Source organism: Ixodes scapularis, unplaced genomic scaffold (assembly GCF_016920785.2).
Source record: "Ixodes scapularis isolate PalLabHiFi unplaced genomic scaffold, ASM1692078v2 PGA_scaffold8__174_contigs__length_109621045, whole genome shotgun sequence".
Taxonomy (NCBI): domain Eukaryota; kingdom Metazoa; phylum Arthropoda; class Arachnida; order Ixodida; family Ixodidae; genus Ixodes; species Ixodes scapularis.
The window spans coordinates 88,581,089-88,599,498 of record NW_024609883.1 but is presented as its reverse complement, the minus strand read 5'-3'; the positions used below and the strand labels follow the sequence as shown (position 1 = coordinate 88,599,498).

At 44.0% G+C, this 18,410-nt stretch overlaps 1 protein-coding gene across 1 annotated transcript; it reads right to left on the bottom strand.

Annotated features, from left to right (window-relative positions):
* Nucleotides 1–2,538: 2,538 nt before the first annotated feature.
* LOC8024615 (prolyl 4-hydroxylase subunit alpha-1-like) lies at nt 2,539–18,376 on the bottom strand. The gene is made up of 6 exons (XM_029994167.4): nt 18,328–18,376; nt 14,514–14,687; nt 12,713–12,777; nt 10,488–10,599; nt 8,366–8,443; nt 2,539–2,640 (listed from the first exon to the last, which is right to left on the bottom strand). The coding sequence occupies exons 2-6, from the start codon at nt 14,676–14,678 to the stop codon at nt 2,539–2,541; spliced, it is 522 nt and encodes a 173-aa protein (XP_029850027.2). The 5' UTR covers nt 14,679–14,687; nt 18,328–18,376.
* Nucleotides 18,377–18,410: the final 34 nt, after the last annotated feature.

The following is an 18,410-nucleotide window of genomic DNA, read 5'->3' as shown; positions in this document are numbered from 1 at the left end:
AGGAGTCGAGAGATCTTTCCACTCAAAACGGAGTAGTCTGCTCCGGTGTCCACGAGGGCCGACGCGTCGCAGCCGTCGATAACAGCGTTGATGCTGTTGGGCACTTTCGCGGAAGCGTTGTTTCGACCAGTGGCGTCGCAAGAGTGGGAGCTCTCCGGCGTTCTTGGAGGCTATTTACGTCGTCGGCCCACGGCAAATCCACATACAGGGGTTGCCGCTCTTTGTTTTCCCGACGTGAGAGGGAGAACAGGCTCTCACAGTGGGATCTGCGTAGAGTCGACGACGAACGGAAACTGAGGCCGGGAGACGGTCCCTTAGATAGCGACCGGCGGAAATATTCGTCAATGTCCCGAGGTCGCACGGCTATAAAAATCGGAGACCAAGCTGGCGGTAGTAGCAGCAGTAATAGACACGCCCAGCTTCTCCACAGTGGAAGTATATTGGGTGACGGTCTGCCGCCCTCCGCACGTTGGTCTTTCGAGGCCTACCTTGCTTCTGGTGGGGCGGAGGAGCCTCTTGTTACCACCGAGTACTGTCAAGAAGACGGGAGTGGCGGGTTACGAACTACGACGGAGTAGCTTACGGCTGGTGGTTCCGGAGCGGCGTTGAGGGGAACCCACGGCTGAAGAGCTTGCTAAATCTCTTCCCTTACAACCTCAGCGATTGAGTGCGAAGCTGGGATTGCGGCAGCAGGTAAGAGTTTCTTGAACTCTCCCCGGACGACGTCGTGAATGATCTCGCGAATGTCCTGGCTCTTGCAGCTTGAAGGCGAGAGGGCAGCGACGCCGAGAAGTCGCTGGTAGTTGGAGGCCCGTGCTTGAAAAGCACGTTCGATGTTTGTGGCCTCAGTGTCGAATCCTTCGATAGTGGATAGTGGTTCGCACAATGCTTCTGAAGATGTTTTTCTTCATTCTCCGCATCAAGACCCGAAGCTTTTTTTCTTCTGAAGCGTTCGGGTCGGCGCGGTTCATCAAGCAGGAAACGTTTTCGACGAAACTTGTAACGCTCTCGTTCGGCCCTTGGGTTCTTGCTTGCAGAAGTTCGTCGGTTGGCTGTCGTCGCTGCTGGCTGGCGAAGGTGCGTCGAAGTTCGGCCTTGAAGTCTTCCCATGACGAAATCGACACTTCGTGTTTTTCGCACCAGGTGCGTGCCCTGCCTTCCAGAGCTAAGTAGACGTTCCGTGGGCTTTGCTCTACCACCTATCCGCTGAACCGGGCGACGCGCTCGCACTCGGTCAACTCTCCGACACATCTTCATAACGGTCGCCATGAAAAGTCGCCGGCGTCCATGGGAGGGGGGGGGGGGGGGGGCTGCACGTAGGCGATGGAAGTCGGTGGTGTTCCGTTTTGTTTCGCCGTAGTGCGTTACAAAGACTAATTCCGGGGGCAGGCCTTGGATATGGCGGCTAGTCAAGGTTTCAGGTTCGTCAGCGGGGATATGCTTTCCAGGACTCGAAAACGATCCAGCCCGACAGATGTTTTGAGGAGTGCGTTTCACGGGCATAGAACATGGTACCCTGCACCTCCACCAAAATATCATGAAGGACAATAGATGAGGCGACGAATAACTGAAGGAAACTAAATGTTTAATAAGGCGAACTCCTGCCACCCGCCCCCCCACCCCCCCCCCCCCCCCCCAAAAAAAAAAGAAAAAGTAGAAGAAGGATAGCGTCGCAGGCGTCGATGGCGGCGGAATAGCAGGACCTGGCGCAAAGGCGAGACTGAACCCGGCTCGCAATGCAGAGCTCGTTATGTACACGCGCGGCCTTCTGGAATATTCTGCGTAGAAGTTTCGACACGTAGAACATTCAAACCTCGAACAAGTAACAGGGCTCTCGAATTTACCAGAACGCGACATTTACAGAAATAGCAAAAAAGGTGCGTCGGCACTCAGGCATCGAAGCTCTGTCCTTCGCGTGGGAGTCAAGAACGATAGCCATTCGGCCATGGGCCCGCTTACTCGGGGACGCGCATGGCAATATACCCTTTCCAAAACCCTAACATGCAGCAATGGAGGTCACCATTGCTCTAGCATGAGACGTGTTATTAGATCCGGGCCCTCGCCAAACGCTGACGCAGCACTCGTTCTCAATACGGGCTAAGCCGAGCTCACGCCGAACACTGACGCAGCCTTGCCAAACGCATGCACAGGGTGCGTGTCCGAAGCAATGGTCGACTCGGATATATATTGCAGGAGCTATTACGTGGTGAGCACGTTCGTAAAGCGTCGATTAGTGTACCATGAATAGTCGGTGACGGGGTAATTAGAGTTCAGGGGAAGCTCCTTCCACATGTTTCCACTCCAGCAAAGTTAACGCTGAGGAGGGGGTAGCCCCCTCTCCAGCCTTCGATAAAATCTAGTGGAAAGAGGCGGGAGGAGCTTCCCTTTAATTCTTAATTTGCTACCGACTATAGCTCATACATTTATTTCACTGTACAGGGGATACGCTGTGCGCTACAGAACGATGTGTACATTGCAATACAAAACAATTAAAAAATGTGTTCATAAATTTGAAACTTGGGAATATTCTACGAGGATTCACGCGCCCAAGTTTCTGCGAAAAAAAGGAGGTTTACTTACGTAGATCATAAGCGTGGCCACTCTGTCTCCTGTTCCATACTGAAGGTAATAATCGGCCGACTGAAAAAGTGGCAAAGGTAAACATAATGTTCCTTTACCTTCATCCACGGTGAAGGTAAAGGTGTTGTATTTTGTGCTCTGCTTGAAGACGGCATAACTTTTTTTATCATAATGACGTCTTTAAAGACGACATTCACGTTTAAAGAGCAAGTGCAAATGCATCAGTCGTGCCTATAGAAACGTATAAGAAACCGTTATTTTACGTCGGAATCAGGAGCAGGGTGCAGGCAGTGCGTCTTCGGCTGGTGTGTTTAGCGTTCTATCTTGCACATACATCACATGTGGTCTTGAAGTAGCAACAAATGACGTCACAGAAGCCGGTCTGTCACGCTGACGAACGTCGAGATCCTGGCGGTTGACACTAGCTACTAGAAGTCAAGGCAAAAATATACGAGCGAACGCGAGTGTCGCTGTCGTCGCGGCGTCCCAAATCCTAGCTGCCGAAGTTACCATGGACTCTCAAAAACAGGTTTCTGTCACTGCACCACCTCATCTGTGGCACGGCTATTATCGCGGTCACCGACAGCATTATACTTCTGTGACGTCACCAACCGGAAATCGAGGGACCACTTTTTAGGACGTGGTAAACACACTAGTCGGAAATGCGCTCCAGGTATCAGGAGGCAGGTAAGCCCATTTATTTTAGACAAACGTATCAAGAACCTTTAACGAAGGACGTACACTAAAAAGGGACACACACACACACACACAACCTTCAGTTAAAAGGTGTTATGTGTCTGCCCTATTTCTAACGCCCAGGATGGGCTATTCACCATTTTTTGTTTGGTAACAAACTCAGTGGCGCTATTTATTGAATAGCCCCGCCACACTTCCGGTTCACGTACATTTCCTAATTTTTTACTCATTATTCTTCTATTATAAGAATGACTTTAGTCTTACAGTGCTATAAGTGGTCATTTCCGTACAATAGCACATATATTTGATTACACAAATACTGCGAAACCCACCGTCTAGTTCAGAGCTTGAAGTGGTAGGGCGCTATTTGCAAAGTGGCGCCACCACGTTCGAACTCTCGCGAGAAAGAGCGAGCACAAACTAGCAAATGCAGTGAAGCTTTTTAAATTAATTAACCGGCAACATTGTATTCGTATGTATGAATGCACGTGCGTGCAAAGAACATAAGTTAAAAGCCAAAAAACAAACATGATACGCAATCAATATAGATTGGCGTACAAGGTTGCGTAAGTTCTTTTTTTTTTTTTCATTAGGTTCTACTCACCTCAAACACGGTCAGCTTAAATCTGACTTTATATTTAGAACTAAAGTGATTACAAATAATGGTGTTGTTCTTTCATATTTGGTTTTCACTTAGAACTACCCGTTTCTCCGAGCTTCGAAGGGGGTGCAAAGTTGGGATGTCGATGTCACAAAAACCTGGTCACGGAAGTGACGTCACACAGATAACACCGGAGCGCCGCGAGCCGCCTGCCGACGAGAAAAGCGCAGTGCGCACGCCCGTCCATTCTTTTCTGCTGGCTGCTCGTTTGCTCACTTCAACACAACAAACTTTTGTCAATAAAGATAAAAAAAAAAAAAAGCAACGCGCTCCTGCAGCTGTGGTTTGACAATCTCCGCTCATAATAATCTTTATTTCGACTTCTTGAGCCCCGAGTGGGGAGGCAAAATGCAAACAAGCTTTAAGTGACTAAGCCTCACCGCTCTTGTACATAGCTCAGCAGTGCAGTTTCGCAGCAAACAATAAAGAGGGGAAAAAAGTAACGTAAACAGGCATATAAATGTTTTAGAGTAGCCGTGCTTAGGGAAACTTAACTTAATAATACAAATAATTGTGATATGACTGCAACAAATTACAGTCGGTACTTTTACATACAAGGATCTGAGACCTAAAAGACATAATTCATACACGATGATAGAAACCTGATACTGTGATTTGAAAAACGGAAACTCGTGAAGTAAAAAGAAATGCGAAATGACAACGTCTCAAATCATTATATTTCATAATATTCTTATACATGAATATATAAATTCACATTGGTATAGAATTAAGTCCACAATGAAAAAAAGAAGCGTCGGTGTCTTTTAGTTACAGTCGCTCGGCCGGGGCCGAGCACGCGAGCTCGCGCGCTCGGTATCACGGGCAGTTCTCGTGACTGTCCCGTGCGACTTGTCGAATCGTTAAAAACAATTGCACGCCATTCTGCATATACGCCTCAAAGACGGTGGCGCGGGGAGCTGCACATTTGCCTGTAGCAGACTCTGAGCCACAGGCACTCACCTCTTGTACGCCCGACATCGTCATGCGGCACGAGCCCATGGACATTTCTTCAGCCAAGTTTATGCAGCCTATTAAACCTATGCACCGACCAATCTTAATATGTGAGCACAAGCAATACGCCGTCTTCAGATCTTAAATAAAGTGTGTAACGCCTACTCCCCCGCAAAGCACTTGGGAGGGTCAATATTTGCAATTTCAATCAACCAATTAATCAATGAGTAAGATCTCCGTTTGAGAGGGGAACGAGAGGAAAAAATTGCATTTAGGAGCTTGATCATGTCCTTGCTTCCCCTTAATATTCGATGAAGGGTCAAAACAGTTACGTTTTCGAAGATATGCATAGAGGAATAAAGGTATAATTTAAACCAGAGGCCTGCTACAATGACAATACAAAGAGCCTTAGACCGAAGCAACAAATGACGTACATTATACTCGAAATGTTGACCAGTTAGCACATTAGCAAAAGTGGTACAAGGAACGATCGTACCCGGTCCCACAAAATACGAGCCAAGAGCAAAAAAAATTATACTCAAACGAGCTATGCATATATATATATATATATATATATATATATATATATATATATATAAACGAATATGTGCAGATGAATGAACCATACTTAATCCAATGAATCAAAGAGTCAAAGTTTTCAGGAACCCGCCGAAAAAAAATATATATTTATATTATTCACATATATTTTTCATTTGACCTTTTTTCTCCAAGACCTTTTGCCCGAGCATAATTTAAAAATTTTTGGGAGCGTGGATTACAGTTTAATGTCACCGTTATTGATCCGAACGCTGTGGTGACCGAGAATGACGCGTGCCATATCATGGGAGAGGGGACTCCAAAACAGAAAATCAAACTATATACGCTATCGGAGCTTTGTAAGGACCTTTTATATGAAATAAAGAGCCTATGGATGTAGACATTTCGTCTTCAATATATCAAGTTCTATTAAACACCAAGTTTCGTAAGATAATCATACGCGACATTACACAGAATTCATAGTTCCCTTTATTTTCAGTCCATAAAGCTTGCGAGTATTCGTTTTAATTGTTGTTCCCCACACCAAAATACAAGAATGAGAAATAGAGCAGAACAGGACATTCTGTAAAGTAACTTTACCGAGGCCAGAATTATGAAACTGCGTTTATGAAAAAACGCTAACAGAATTTGACAGCGTTATCGTTATGCGTTGTAAAGTCTCATTCCACAGCATTGTTCATTAAAGGGTACGCCAAGTACCTTCACATTTACCCCAATTTCAACATTTCACGACCCAAGAAAGAGTACCCGACTTTTTGCGCAGCACGGATTTTTTGTTCGGAAAATAGCGACCCTGGTTTTCGCGACATTTATTGCTAAGAAGTTTGTGATGACCAAATACCTAACCTCTCTCAAATTGATTTGCTCTTTCTATAATAAGGTCATTGTTAGTTCCTGAAAATATTAAGCTATAGTGTATCATATGCGTATATTATGTAGTGGGCGTTAATAACTAAACTAACTGGAACATTTATTTAAAAAAAAGAGGCTGAAAATAACGGGCCACAGAATACTTCCTTGCGTCACACCCTCCTTAATATGGCGCATGCTTGAGCGTTCCCCATCAATCTGGACGTATTCATGAGGATCTCGTAGGTAGCTTTCGATTTAATTTAAAGCAACAACCTGGACGCCAAGGTGGTTTTGTTTTGGTAGCAATATTTAATGATGGAGGCGACCGAATGTCTTCAAAAATCAGTAAAAATATCTAATACAGCAGTTTGTTTTCGATGTTGGTCATTATCGTTTTCCTTTGTTTTAGCAGCGCAAACTCCGTCCAGTTTGCGCTGCTATAACCGGAGTCCCAATTCATGAAGGGTAATAACTTCATGTTTGTCGTAAAATTACCATGATTTCGTATGTAAAATTTTTACAAGCTCTCTCGAGAACAGCGGTAAGACATACAGAGGCTCGCAGTTACCTAGATTATTCTTAACCCCGGACTTTAAGAGGACGAACACCGTAGCCAGCTGTACTATTTAGGGAACACTTCATTCTCAAGAGCCAACTTATTAATGTGTGTCAGACTGAAACTACAGAAAGAATGACCTCTTTTACCGGCTTGATCTGAATGCCGGACATGTCGTTACTTTTACTATTTCTAAAGCGTTCTAAGACCCATATTACTTGCGTGGTAGTTTGTAGGAAGCAGGGAAATACCGTCTAAAATAGCATGTACTTGTTTACACGCATCGGCACAGTGAGCGCCTTGAACTAAGTTGCCGCAATGGATATTAAACGTGTCAGATAACCCCGCGCCAGTTTTACACTCCCGAAGGAAAAATAAAACACGTGAGAAATAGGCGCGGGACGATAAGAAATAGGCAAGTAAAACAATTAATATAGTGACTGCAAAAAAAATGCAAGTGAGCATTGAACGTTTTTGGCAATCGAGAAGCCTGATGAAAGAGGACCGGGATAAGAAGCTCACCACGCCAACCAGTTTGGAAAGGGGTAGATGAGGGTGTTTGCTCACTTTTTGGGGGGTTCTTGGGAGTATCGGGCTTTGTGCGAGGGGCCCTTTCAGAGATATCGGTGAATTCAGAAATTAAAATTAAGCTTAGACAAAAAAAAAATAAGTATATATATTCTGGCACTGAGTTTGTTGAAACATTGTGCTTGGTGCCGCATACCAGACTGTTTTTTTTTCTTGTTTTTTTAGGCCTAAACATTTTCAGTTTCGTCATTCACCGAAATCCTTAAGCAGACTGCTGCGATTAAATCTTCTAAGTGCCTTGGGGGAAAGTAGACGCTTCACTTTAAGTCCGATAGCAAAAGTTGCTACACTCTAAGAAAAGGCCGCGCGTTTACTTAGCCGCAGAACACTAGAAGAGCCAATCTTTGTAATCTACGAAATCAGCTTCCCGAATGATGAGGCGGAACACCTGTTCAGACCTCAACATGTTGTGTGCGCTGCGGCATTACGCAATGCAAGCATGACGCTTTGCATTCTGTAATGCCACAGCGCAGACTTCATTTTGAGGTCGAAACGGATGTTCTTCCTCATCATGCGCTGAGCTGATTACCTAAATCGCAAAGATTGGCTCTTTGAGTGTTTTACGGGTAAGTAGACGCGCAGGTATTTTTTAGAGTGTACGACCCGAGCAAACCGATAAAGCAGCGCCAAGAGCGCATCCTCACGCCGTTTATCGCGTTTGCGCGTTTGGCATCACCGAGTAAACTAATCACTCACAGCGTATGCGCCGCGGCTCTGTGCTCCTTTTTCGTTTTCTTCTATGTGCGTGATTGGTTCTGCCGGTCATAGCCGACCTACAAAGACATCAAGCGCCGTGACGACGCAGCTTAGGCGACGTTTGATTGATTCCGCCGAATCGTGGTGCCGGTGCGATCTGACTTAAAATGAAATGAAGGATAGCAACTTAAGAGCCAGACGACGGAAAGGAGCTTGAGAATACTTACACTGTTGTAGGAGTGGAAGGAGTCTTGAAGGAAGTCGTGGTGCGGCAAGAACTGCCCTCCAGTTCCATAGTTGGCCAGCTGTCCATCGACACAAAGTATGTTCAGTTAGAAAACATCGGACAAAGTTATATCAGTTATTTTGGTAGAAAGGTTCGCTGATTGTGGCAGGCGTTACGGTGTGCACCCTCACCGACATGTACAAAGTTCAAGCTCAGCGTTTCTTAGAGATATCCGAAACTATAATCTTAAAATGCGCGCAAAATCAAGATCTCAGTGGAAATGAACTCTCGATAGCTTATTTCGATGCCCGTGGGTAAGCATCTTCGAGGGATGTGTGTACGAAGACTGCTGCGTTGGCGAGCATGCCCCTATTCGTAAAACGAGTAACGTTGTCGGGGTTACTTTTTCACGTGTTCCGCAGTTTTTAGTACAACAGAGTCAGTGACAGTTAACGCGACCAAAGGCAACCTTAAAACATATTTGCTCACAGCCGAACATTTATATTAGAAAAAAAAGTCAAATTGCCTAGGTAACTACTGTTGAGAAATCTACGTAAGACTGTTTCATTTTGATACTAATGTTCATCTATGTGTTCCGTAGCCTATACTCTGCAATGCCCCGTGGTCCTTGAAGGTACACGCAGTCGAACTTCACATTAAACGTAATCTCTTGTGTTCTCAGGGTATCTATCTTAACTCGTGAACGTTAACCCGAACCACTATTTTCTACGATAAGCATATGCATGCGTCACTCAATAAACACTGTGATTAATAGCCCGACAACAGCATAGGTTAGAGAACGCTCCGAAAATATGGACGGGACACCTTAAGGGTTCAGTAGTTAACGCCTTGCCTGACTATAATGTAGCAAATAAATTAATAACACCGAGGCTGCTATAGTCCAGTGCGATGCTTTTTTTTTTTTTTTGCTTTTAAATGTTGTTTTAATAATAGGCTAAATAACCGGTACGGTTGGAAGTACGAGTTTGTAGTCGTGATTATGGACGGTTCCAATTGTCACGACAGATTTTAGTCAAAAACATATATCTTTAGACGACAAGGCTTAGCACTCTGATGTCGGAGAGAAACTGATGCTAAAAGTTTCGTGCACAATCCTCCGTCACCGCTTTCTGTAGGCACATGAGCCATAGAGCGACGCAATCGGCAGTTACCCGACAACGAACGAAAGCACGAAAAACTACGGGGAACGCAATTTCGTCTGCTTCATTTTGCAGGGGTTGTGGCGACATCAGAACGCCCAGCTCCAATCGGCTCTGATTGGAAGTGTCGTGGGTAGACCTGAAAGCAAGCTGACTTGAGGTCTACTCACTATCCTTTAATCAGAGCTAGACCTTGTGACGTTACCACAATCCCAGCAAAATAAACAGACGAGCTTGCGCTTTGCTGAGTCACTGACACCTCAAGAAACGTGGGCGTTGCTTATGATGTTCACGCTCTTCGCTTCGTGATTGGTTCTTCGGCGTTCTTATGAAATAATGCTAGAATCCTGTCGGCTCTGAAGCGATAATGATATGCACGCAGGACTCGCCCTGCGCTGTGTTTTTGAACCGTCAGCGACTCTAGAGGACGTACGAATAGAGAAATGCTTACGCGTACCAAAATTTCAAGGTCAGGGAGGATTGGCAGCACCCGATTCCGTCAGGTGGTGAGAGCGGACACTTGAGAGAAATACAAACATCATGACGCTGCGCTTTTTGTTGTTGCTTGAACGGATCTATTGGCTCGTAACGCCGGCTGCGTTCTCACTCGTGGTTAATCTAACAATACACACGATGAGCGTCGAAGAAAAAAAACACTACTTGTAGAACAGAGGGAACATTGGCAAGATACTGCTAATGAATACGATAAAAAAAATTCATATAATCATAATTACCTTTTTTTATTTCAAACTTCTTGCGTATTTTCTATTTTCATTTTATAAATTTGTTTACTTTACTCTCTTTCACAATTTGCTGTTTCCCTTGGTCAGTTCAGCGTCAGTCAAAGCAAATCTTCGTGTGTGTTTTTTTGCGTGCTACAAATTCACCCCATTCCCAAATGCATCGCAATTCCTCAAACGCACATCCCTAGCAGCTCTCGCATAACGACTGAAGTTCTCTAACCTGGTACGCTTCCGCTTCTTCGTCGGTGTCCGAGGTACCCATGCCCAAGAGAGCCCGCAGATACGAATTCATTCTGACTGCGATAGGTGCCTCATCTTCGTTCAGCCAGGCACTGTAAAAAAGTATGTATGTGACAAATAAAAACGTTTTTTTAACACACGAAATGTTTACTGTGGCAATACTTCGTTTCCTTTCTTTTATTTTCAATGATAAAATTAGCTGGCTTATCAACGTGAAAATTAAGGCAAATGTGCGTGTCAAAGCGCCAACACGTAAAGCCTCACTCAATCTCCAGCTCCTACATCCTATAAAGACACACTGTTCGCTGCGGAAATGGCGACAGAATTGCCTACGTACACACGCCTCAAGCATCTTCGAAGCATGCATGTTCGCTTTACACATATGGATTCTTTGAATCTTTAGTCAGTATTCGTATGACATATAGGACGGGACCTTTGTATACGAGGAAGAAAGACGACTCTCCAGACTATCTTTTGTACGGTGTATTTGCAGCGTGACTCCAGCTTGGTAAATGACGGTTAATAACTAACGTGTGGCGAGCCTCGAGCTGTATATTATGCTTGGCTGCATTGACGTCAGATCATCAGCGGCAATTACAGTGACTTTGCTGACTGTTTTTTTTTTTTTTCTCGGTAAGAGCGAGTAAGAATGACCGCCAGCACTGAGCGCGGTGACGTGGCAAGCAAACCACGTATACGGCTTGGCAGCCAATGGAATGGCGGCATTTGTCGCTAAGACGAATGCCGTAGAGTGAATTTCGATGCAAGAAGCGGGAACACATTCTGACAGCTTAAGAACTACACCTTAAGAAAACCCTGTGGTTCTCAAGCAGTGAGATTACTATTTGGTTTGGCGATCACAAGTGCGCTGCAAAGCATAAACGCAGTATGCTACACAGACCATGGTGGACCTGTGTGTTGTGTGTGTTCGTATGTGTGTGTTTGTGTGTAATTGCATTAGCAAACTCTGAATCAGTGATAAACTAATCACTCTATTTAGGTTCTTCCATGGACCATCTATTTGATTAGCTGGTGTTTATTTCCGGTCACAACATTCCAGGAAGCAAAGCTTGGAGAGGTCAAATAATGTGTCACCTCGTTCATTTCATAAATATCTCAACGGTAGGATTTTTTATTTCCTTTTGGTAATGAGTATATACTACGCTTACAAAAAATTAGGAGCCACACTTTAGTCAGGTTATTTATGTTTCTTGAACCAATGGTCTTAAAGTTGATTAAAAAAACACTGTCATCAAACCCATCTGCTAATTTGATGTATATTGTAAAACGAAAAAGAAGAAACTTGACATATTTCGTAATACATTAATTAACAGTCCTTTTCTACCTAAAACCAATTAATAAAGTGTGAGCTAAACCCGACCTTAATGATACGAAGTTCATATGTTTTCTTTATTTAGAGAATCATGTTAGATCGATGTCTTTTTATTTCTAACCACACTTGGCAATGACGGACACGTCAAATAACGTACATTACTCGCTTAGTGTTTTAGTTTTTACATTACAGCATGCTCAATTAATTTCACACTACGCGACAATGTTCGCGCCAACAAGCAACCACCAGCTATCGTGTATTAACAAAAAAGCCGTTATAAAACAATGTACTTTGATAGCAAGCGTTGAGTCGCGTCAGCAAATTATAGGTGCCAACACTCGGTGCTGGTTTACAGCCCGTTTGGCTAAAAGAGAAAATAAATGCGCCCCTGTGGTATTTGAAAAGTAAGCGAGAGCTGTGGCGTACGACTGAACGTCGTAATTCAAATCAACATTCCGTTGGCTGCTCCGAATAAGTGGTTAGCTTGGAAGCACAGATAGGCATTACCACATCCGGCTGGAGGCGCAAAATCAGCATAACAAAAAATCGGTGAACTATAATATTCTACAAATTCCTTTGTGCCTTGATTGACTCGACAATTATAGGACAAAGACAAAGATGGTTTTATTATTACTTTTACTAGTTCAATATTCAGTATTCGACATTAAATGTTCAATATTTGTATATTTGAATATTCAATATTTAGTTCAATAATGTCATCATGCAATATAGCTCAACTCTCCGCATTACTTCAAGTAATTCTATAACTTGGCACAGAACAAAGATTGCCATTGTCTTCCTGAAACGAGTATGAAATAATCGCCGAAATATTAATCATTATGTTAAGAAAGCTTGGAACAATCTAATATTACGTTGAGCTGGTTCGTACTGGGGACGCCACCATTTCACCCCCGGTGTACGTTGTGGATCGTTCCAGCTGTTGTGGGAATGAGGAAAAGAAAAATAAGAGAACAAAGTAACATATATAAAAAACTGAAACATGATTGTTTGTGTGTACCTTGTAAGTTCTACAATAACTGTTTCATTTACTTAAGCACAAAATCGAAGTACGCTTTTGTTTAAAATTGTTTTATATTAAAATAAACGTATTTATGATACCTTTTTTATTTGCTACAGAACGCAGGGATCCTGGGTTGAATCTCTGCTTCTGTTCTTTTTAGTCTAGTTCGGCTTCGTGCCGGAGTGCGGTCGTGCATCACTACTGCGTGGTGCACCTTAAAGACCTTAGGTTAGTAGTCGTACTGTACTGGCACAATTTCTCACACAGATAAATTTAGCCAGTTCACTACGATTGCTTCTAGATTAAAAATCACATCTAGAAAAAAACGCCTCATCCGAAGAAAAGCATTCTTAAGTTTCCTTGCAAGTTTGTGTTTTTATTTTTTTCCTCACGTACTTGAACCCCTCCTAATGCCTAGCAGCTGTTTTGGGTGTACATGAAAACGCCAGACGCCCACTGGGGGTAACTAACTTCCTGCTTTATAAACAAACATACAAACAGTTTCCCATTTCATTTTTCTCCTTTCAATTCCAAATTTTCCTTTTGAACTAACTGCTTTCCCATATTTAAAAAAAAATGAACAAAGATTATTGCTTGACGACAAATAGTTTCTTTAGTCAGGGCAGAAAACAGTCTCACGCTTCACTCCCCCTCAGTGTCACCGTCACCAACTCATCCTATGAGTGCTGCTAGCACCGGAACTCTTCTACCCTCGCCGTAGACTCTCCCTCACATGGCGAAGGTACGGTGGGCTAGAATGGGACGTGTGGCGATCGCGCAGCCGAGAAAAGTTCTACAATTCGCAAGACTACATGGTGTACCGTAATATGTATGCGGAAAGCAGCGTCACATCACCCTCCAGGGCTAGAAGAGAAGGTGCCAATAAAAACGGGAGAATCGAGTGTTTCGTTCTAACCTGCGGCTAGCGCGATTGTCACACATTATTTTTCTTTGCCTCCCACAGTCAGGTTTTCCCAACGCTGACTGAAAAAAAAAAAAAAAACCACAAACAGAGCAAACCAACGTGGATGCTAATATCTGCTATAGAATTTAGCGATGTTACAAGACGGTACCTGGTGATCCTCAAGAATACTGTCGCACGTGGAAGATCAGAAAATTCTGGTTCCTCAACGCCAGCTTCCGATTCACAACATTTTGAACTTTTAACATTCATATCGTCTTTGGTTGGAAAGAAAGCGGTATGCCTTGTAGGTTTGCCGAGTAGACTTTACAGAACTTAGGACCATTAGACTAATCAGATCAGTAAAAAACTTGAAAAAAACAAAAACAAATGAGTTACTAGATGTATGCACAAGTAAGGTTAATCGGCAGTTTTTGATGACAATGTTACACGCTCTAGATGAGAAATTTCGCCGGTGCCGTACGACTGATAGCCTGGGATTCTTAAGGCGCTTTACGCTGTAATGATACGTGACCCCGCCACATTTCGATGCACATCCACATTGTAACAAAACGAATTGGGGATTGAACCTATAATTTATTGGTTCTATCAACCATCCGCTATATAAATGACTGCACAAAGAAGAGACACCAAACGTTAATTTCGCCGCTAACATATACAGAAGACTTTAGTACCTAGGAAGCAAAAAATGCTTTTTTTAAGAAGAAACATAAGGCAGGGTCTTTCTTACTCGTGGCTCAGCGAAGGCCATCAGTTCTTTTATGTCTTTGTCTTGAACAACGTCGTGCATAACGATGATGTAAGGCTTAAGATTCATTTCTTCGAGCTTGATTGGTTGTAGTGCAAAGAAGCCATCTTGTCCCTTGTAGTAGCGACACCTCAGCTGGCTTTCCATCTTCGGGCTCTGTTAATGTGATAGGCGACAATATTTGTATGAAGGGGGCGAGCATGCTATAAGACGTGCCAACTGAAAGACCCTGTTGATTGTAATGTTTGGAATGTAAGAAATGCAAAATATAGCTATATGCCGATGAATAATTTATATTTAGGGTTCCGGTGTTTTTGGAAAAAAACTTTGGTTGGGGCTATATAGCACATATCGATTAAAAGGTTAAAAGGCGCGAACTGAAACAGGACGAAAAAAGACGCACGTACGACGCGGACAAGCACCAACTTCCTACCGATCTAATGTAACACCAAGCATCGTCATCGTCAAACTGTCGATCATCATCACCTATAGGCACTCCAAAGCAACAAGAAAAGCATGTAACAAGATACCCTGAATGCGTGACTAAAGCGGTATATGTGATTCCTGTTGCGGCTAAGTTTACATCGGTCATACCGGCCTTAGTTTTAATGAAAGAGGGCGGGAAGCCAAGGTAGCCGTGTGCAATAATTCGGGTGAGTACCTTGCGGAGCACTACAAAGGACGTGGGTGTGAATCAACGTTAGAGCACATAAGATTTCTTAAGAGATGAAATGATAACATGGTAAAGAAAATAATCGAAGCTTTCTGTATCAAAAAAGCGGCTGACAAATGCGTTAGCATGCTATCCTTTTATCCGCTGAACAGAAATTTTTTGTTTCATGATGGCTGCGTGTGATGAGTGATAGGAATCTTTATCTTGTTGTTTGGGGGTGCCTACAGGTAATGGTGATCGACAGTTTGACGATGTTTGGTGTCGAATTAAATCAGTTGCAAGTTGATGCTTGTCCATGTTGTACGTGTGTCTTCTTTCATCCTGTTTCAGTTCGCGCCTTTTAAACGTTTAATCCTGTATGGGCTTGTTTTTCTTCGGATTCGAGGTGATTTCGAGGGATTTTTATACCCACCGATTTGGTGCTTTTCGGGGTTCATTTTAGTGCGGGATAAAAAAAAACTTTTTTTTTTTATGGCTCATAGTTAAGAGAAAGGACACAGGCGTGAGATTCCTATCTTTCGTGGAACATTCGTGATTGACCAGAATCTGTTCTAAACGTTCTAGTTCTGATAAGTAAAGGGAACGAGATAAGGGCTGGAGTTCCTGAAGGAAGATGCAGAGACGTCGGAAGTTCAGTCACAGGTGTATTCCGAGTTACCAAGAAATAAATCTGTGCCTATGATTTACTTTCTGTGAATAATGGCTCTTTCTTATTCAATGGCAGCTTCAATACGGGTTTTAACTTTTTTTTTTCTCGAAAACATGGAACCAAACTTAGAACCGATTATTCGGTAAATTTAGATCGATTAAATAATAAAATCTGTCTATTCTGGAGGCGTATGCGATATTTATAGTAACACGGAGCAGGAATTTCAATATACTTTGAAGAAGCCAAAAGACATATTCCAAAATCGAAACGATCATAGCACCGTAACGGCGCGCAAAGCACCTAGGAAACCCCTTGACCACAAATGTTTCGGTTTTGATTGTCCAACTTCACTTCATGACATCACGAACAGACTCAATACAGTGCTTGCATTCGCAAAAATGTAACTTTCGTTACACTTACAATACTGTATGCGTTGCCTACCGATGCGAATGGAATGCTGGGGCACGTTTGGGTCTGAGTTTTAGATTATTCAACGCAACCTTGTACAGAATTGTCTCAGGGGACATGGCTCAAGGCGCTTTGAGTGCCTGGCTGCGTCATGCATCCCTCTTATTTATTCTTGTTCCCGACGTGCCGAGGTTTGCGCACAGGTAAACACAGGACGAAGATGGCACATGAAAGAAGGATACTGGGCCGGTCATCATGTTCTATCGTCCTCGCAATCCCCTAGGCTTCTTAAGATATCCGTGAGAAGGGAGGGTCATGCTACACTCTAGAGTGGTGTCCGGGCCGCCAGACACTTATAGGGCTCCTCCCTTAGCTTCGCCAGGCCTTTCAGGCCGCCGTAGGTTCGCGTTTCAACCCGGGCCTCGCGAAGATGATTAGGTTCGATGGAAGCGAGCGCTGACTTTATTTTTATAAAGCGCTGAGGATGCGGTACTTCATCAACGGGGTGATCGATACCAAAACAATAACCACTGCACTCCATGACCAATCAGGTCTTATAATGCAACACTCAGTGTTACATGCAGGTATTTTCGGATGTAGTTTATTGATATGGGCGTCGCAAAGCTTAAACTTTAGCGGGACAGAATACCCATGCTTTAATTAGGGAATATGTTTTGTGTCACTGTTGTTTTTGGCATATAGTAAAATTGAATACGGGCCGATGTCTGACGGAAGTACAGGATAGGTCAGAAATAACTAAAACAGATTTTTTTACTGACATCATGTTTCCAAGTACTATTGTTGTCTTCATCATAATAACCGTAAAAAAATAGAAAACGCTCGTCTTCTGGTGGATTATTACTACTCGCACCCTTTATGTGGTCACTTAAGCTTGTTGCATCTGTATCTGAGATTCACATGTAAGAAGACGACCGAACGTACAGCCTGGTCTTCTTTCATCCTTAGCTACAATGCCATTTCTAAAGGTGAACGAATAGTTTTAAAAAATATGTGACTATAGAGGGCAGTCATTTTAAACATAACTTAGCATCCACTTTAACGGCGAACGTAATTTGCGACAGGTTGCAGGTGTGTTTGCAGGCCAGAGGTTTCTTAGTGTGGCTGGTTTAAATTGATCTATTGGAATTGCATGCGCTGTTGCTTCGATTTGCCTTTCGTGGCTGGGGCATTTTTCAAATAAAAACTATACTAATAAGGAAGTGCATTGGACTTTTAAGAGCGTGGGAAATTTGTTTGTATTGTGTAATGCGAGACAACCACGGCAGTTAATGTTTTATATTTCCGCTTCGCGATGGTGACTGGAACGGGTCTCCGACTGGCGCGAATACAGCGCGCTAAAAAAAATATCCCTCGATTTCCACCTGATGACGTCATGCTGTCGTCAGCCGCGGCCCTGGCGGTGTTGCTGCAGCGGTGTTGGATGCAGCCGACGTCTGTTCTGCTGCAGGTCGCTCTCCAGCTGGACAGTTCACGGAAGCTCTATCAGTCAGGGTTTGGGACGCCGCGATGGAAGGGACACTCGCATTCGGTCGTCCTTTTTGCCGAGTCTTCTAGTACCGACCGCCAGGGTCGCAGCGCCTGACGGAATGACCAACACCTCCTAGACAACAGAGCTTGCGCGTTACGTCACATGACGTCACGTCCGGGGGTCGGGCACGGGCGCTGATTGGAGGCGAGTGCCGCGTCAGCGCTCGCGTGGGGCTCGTTTCCTATCGTAGTCCCACGCGAACGCTGACGCGGCACTCGGATCCAATCAGCGCCCGTGCGGGATGCCCGAACGTGACGTCCTGGTACGTAACGCGCGGGCTTTAAAGCTGTCTGACACGGCTGCTTTTGACGTCAGTTGCTGACATTTTGGGGGCCATTTTTGATAAGACGATAAGGCGCTAAACAGGCTCGTTCCAGGCAGGGTAGCTTAACGACGATCATGAATTAGGTGCAAGGTGGAGGACAGCACGCGCATGCGCGGGAAATATTAAAATAAAGATACATTGCCTCTTGTATAGGTTTGTTTCAAAAGTAACCTAGTGGAAGAAGAACTTTACCCTCAGAAGTTCTCCGCGACACAGTCGCTTGTAGCTTTGGTCCTCCTGATCATCCGGCGTCACTTCCTGGGTGAGCTGTGCCT

Coding starts and splice junctions, on each gene's coding strand:
- LOC8024615 (XM_029994167.4), bottom strand. CDS start 14,678: ATGGAAAGCCAGCTGAGGTGTCGCTACTACAAGGGACAAGATGGCTTC. Junction 12,778..14,513: donor TGGCCTTCGCTGAGCCACGA/GTAAGAAAGACC, acceptor TTCCCACAACAG/CTGGAACGATCCACAACGTA. Junction 2,641..8,365: donor CCTTCCACTCCTACAACAGT/GTAAGTATTCTC, acceptor CCACTTTTTCAG/TCGGCCGATTATTACCTTCA.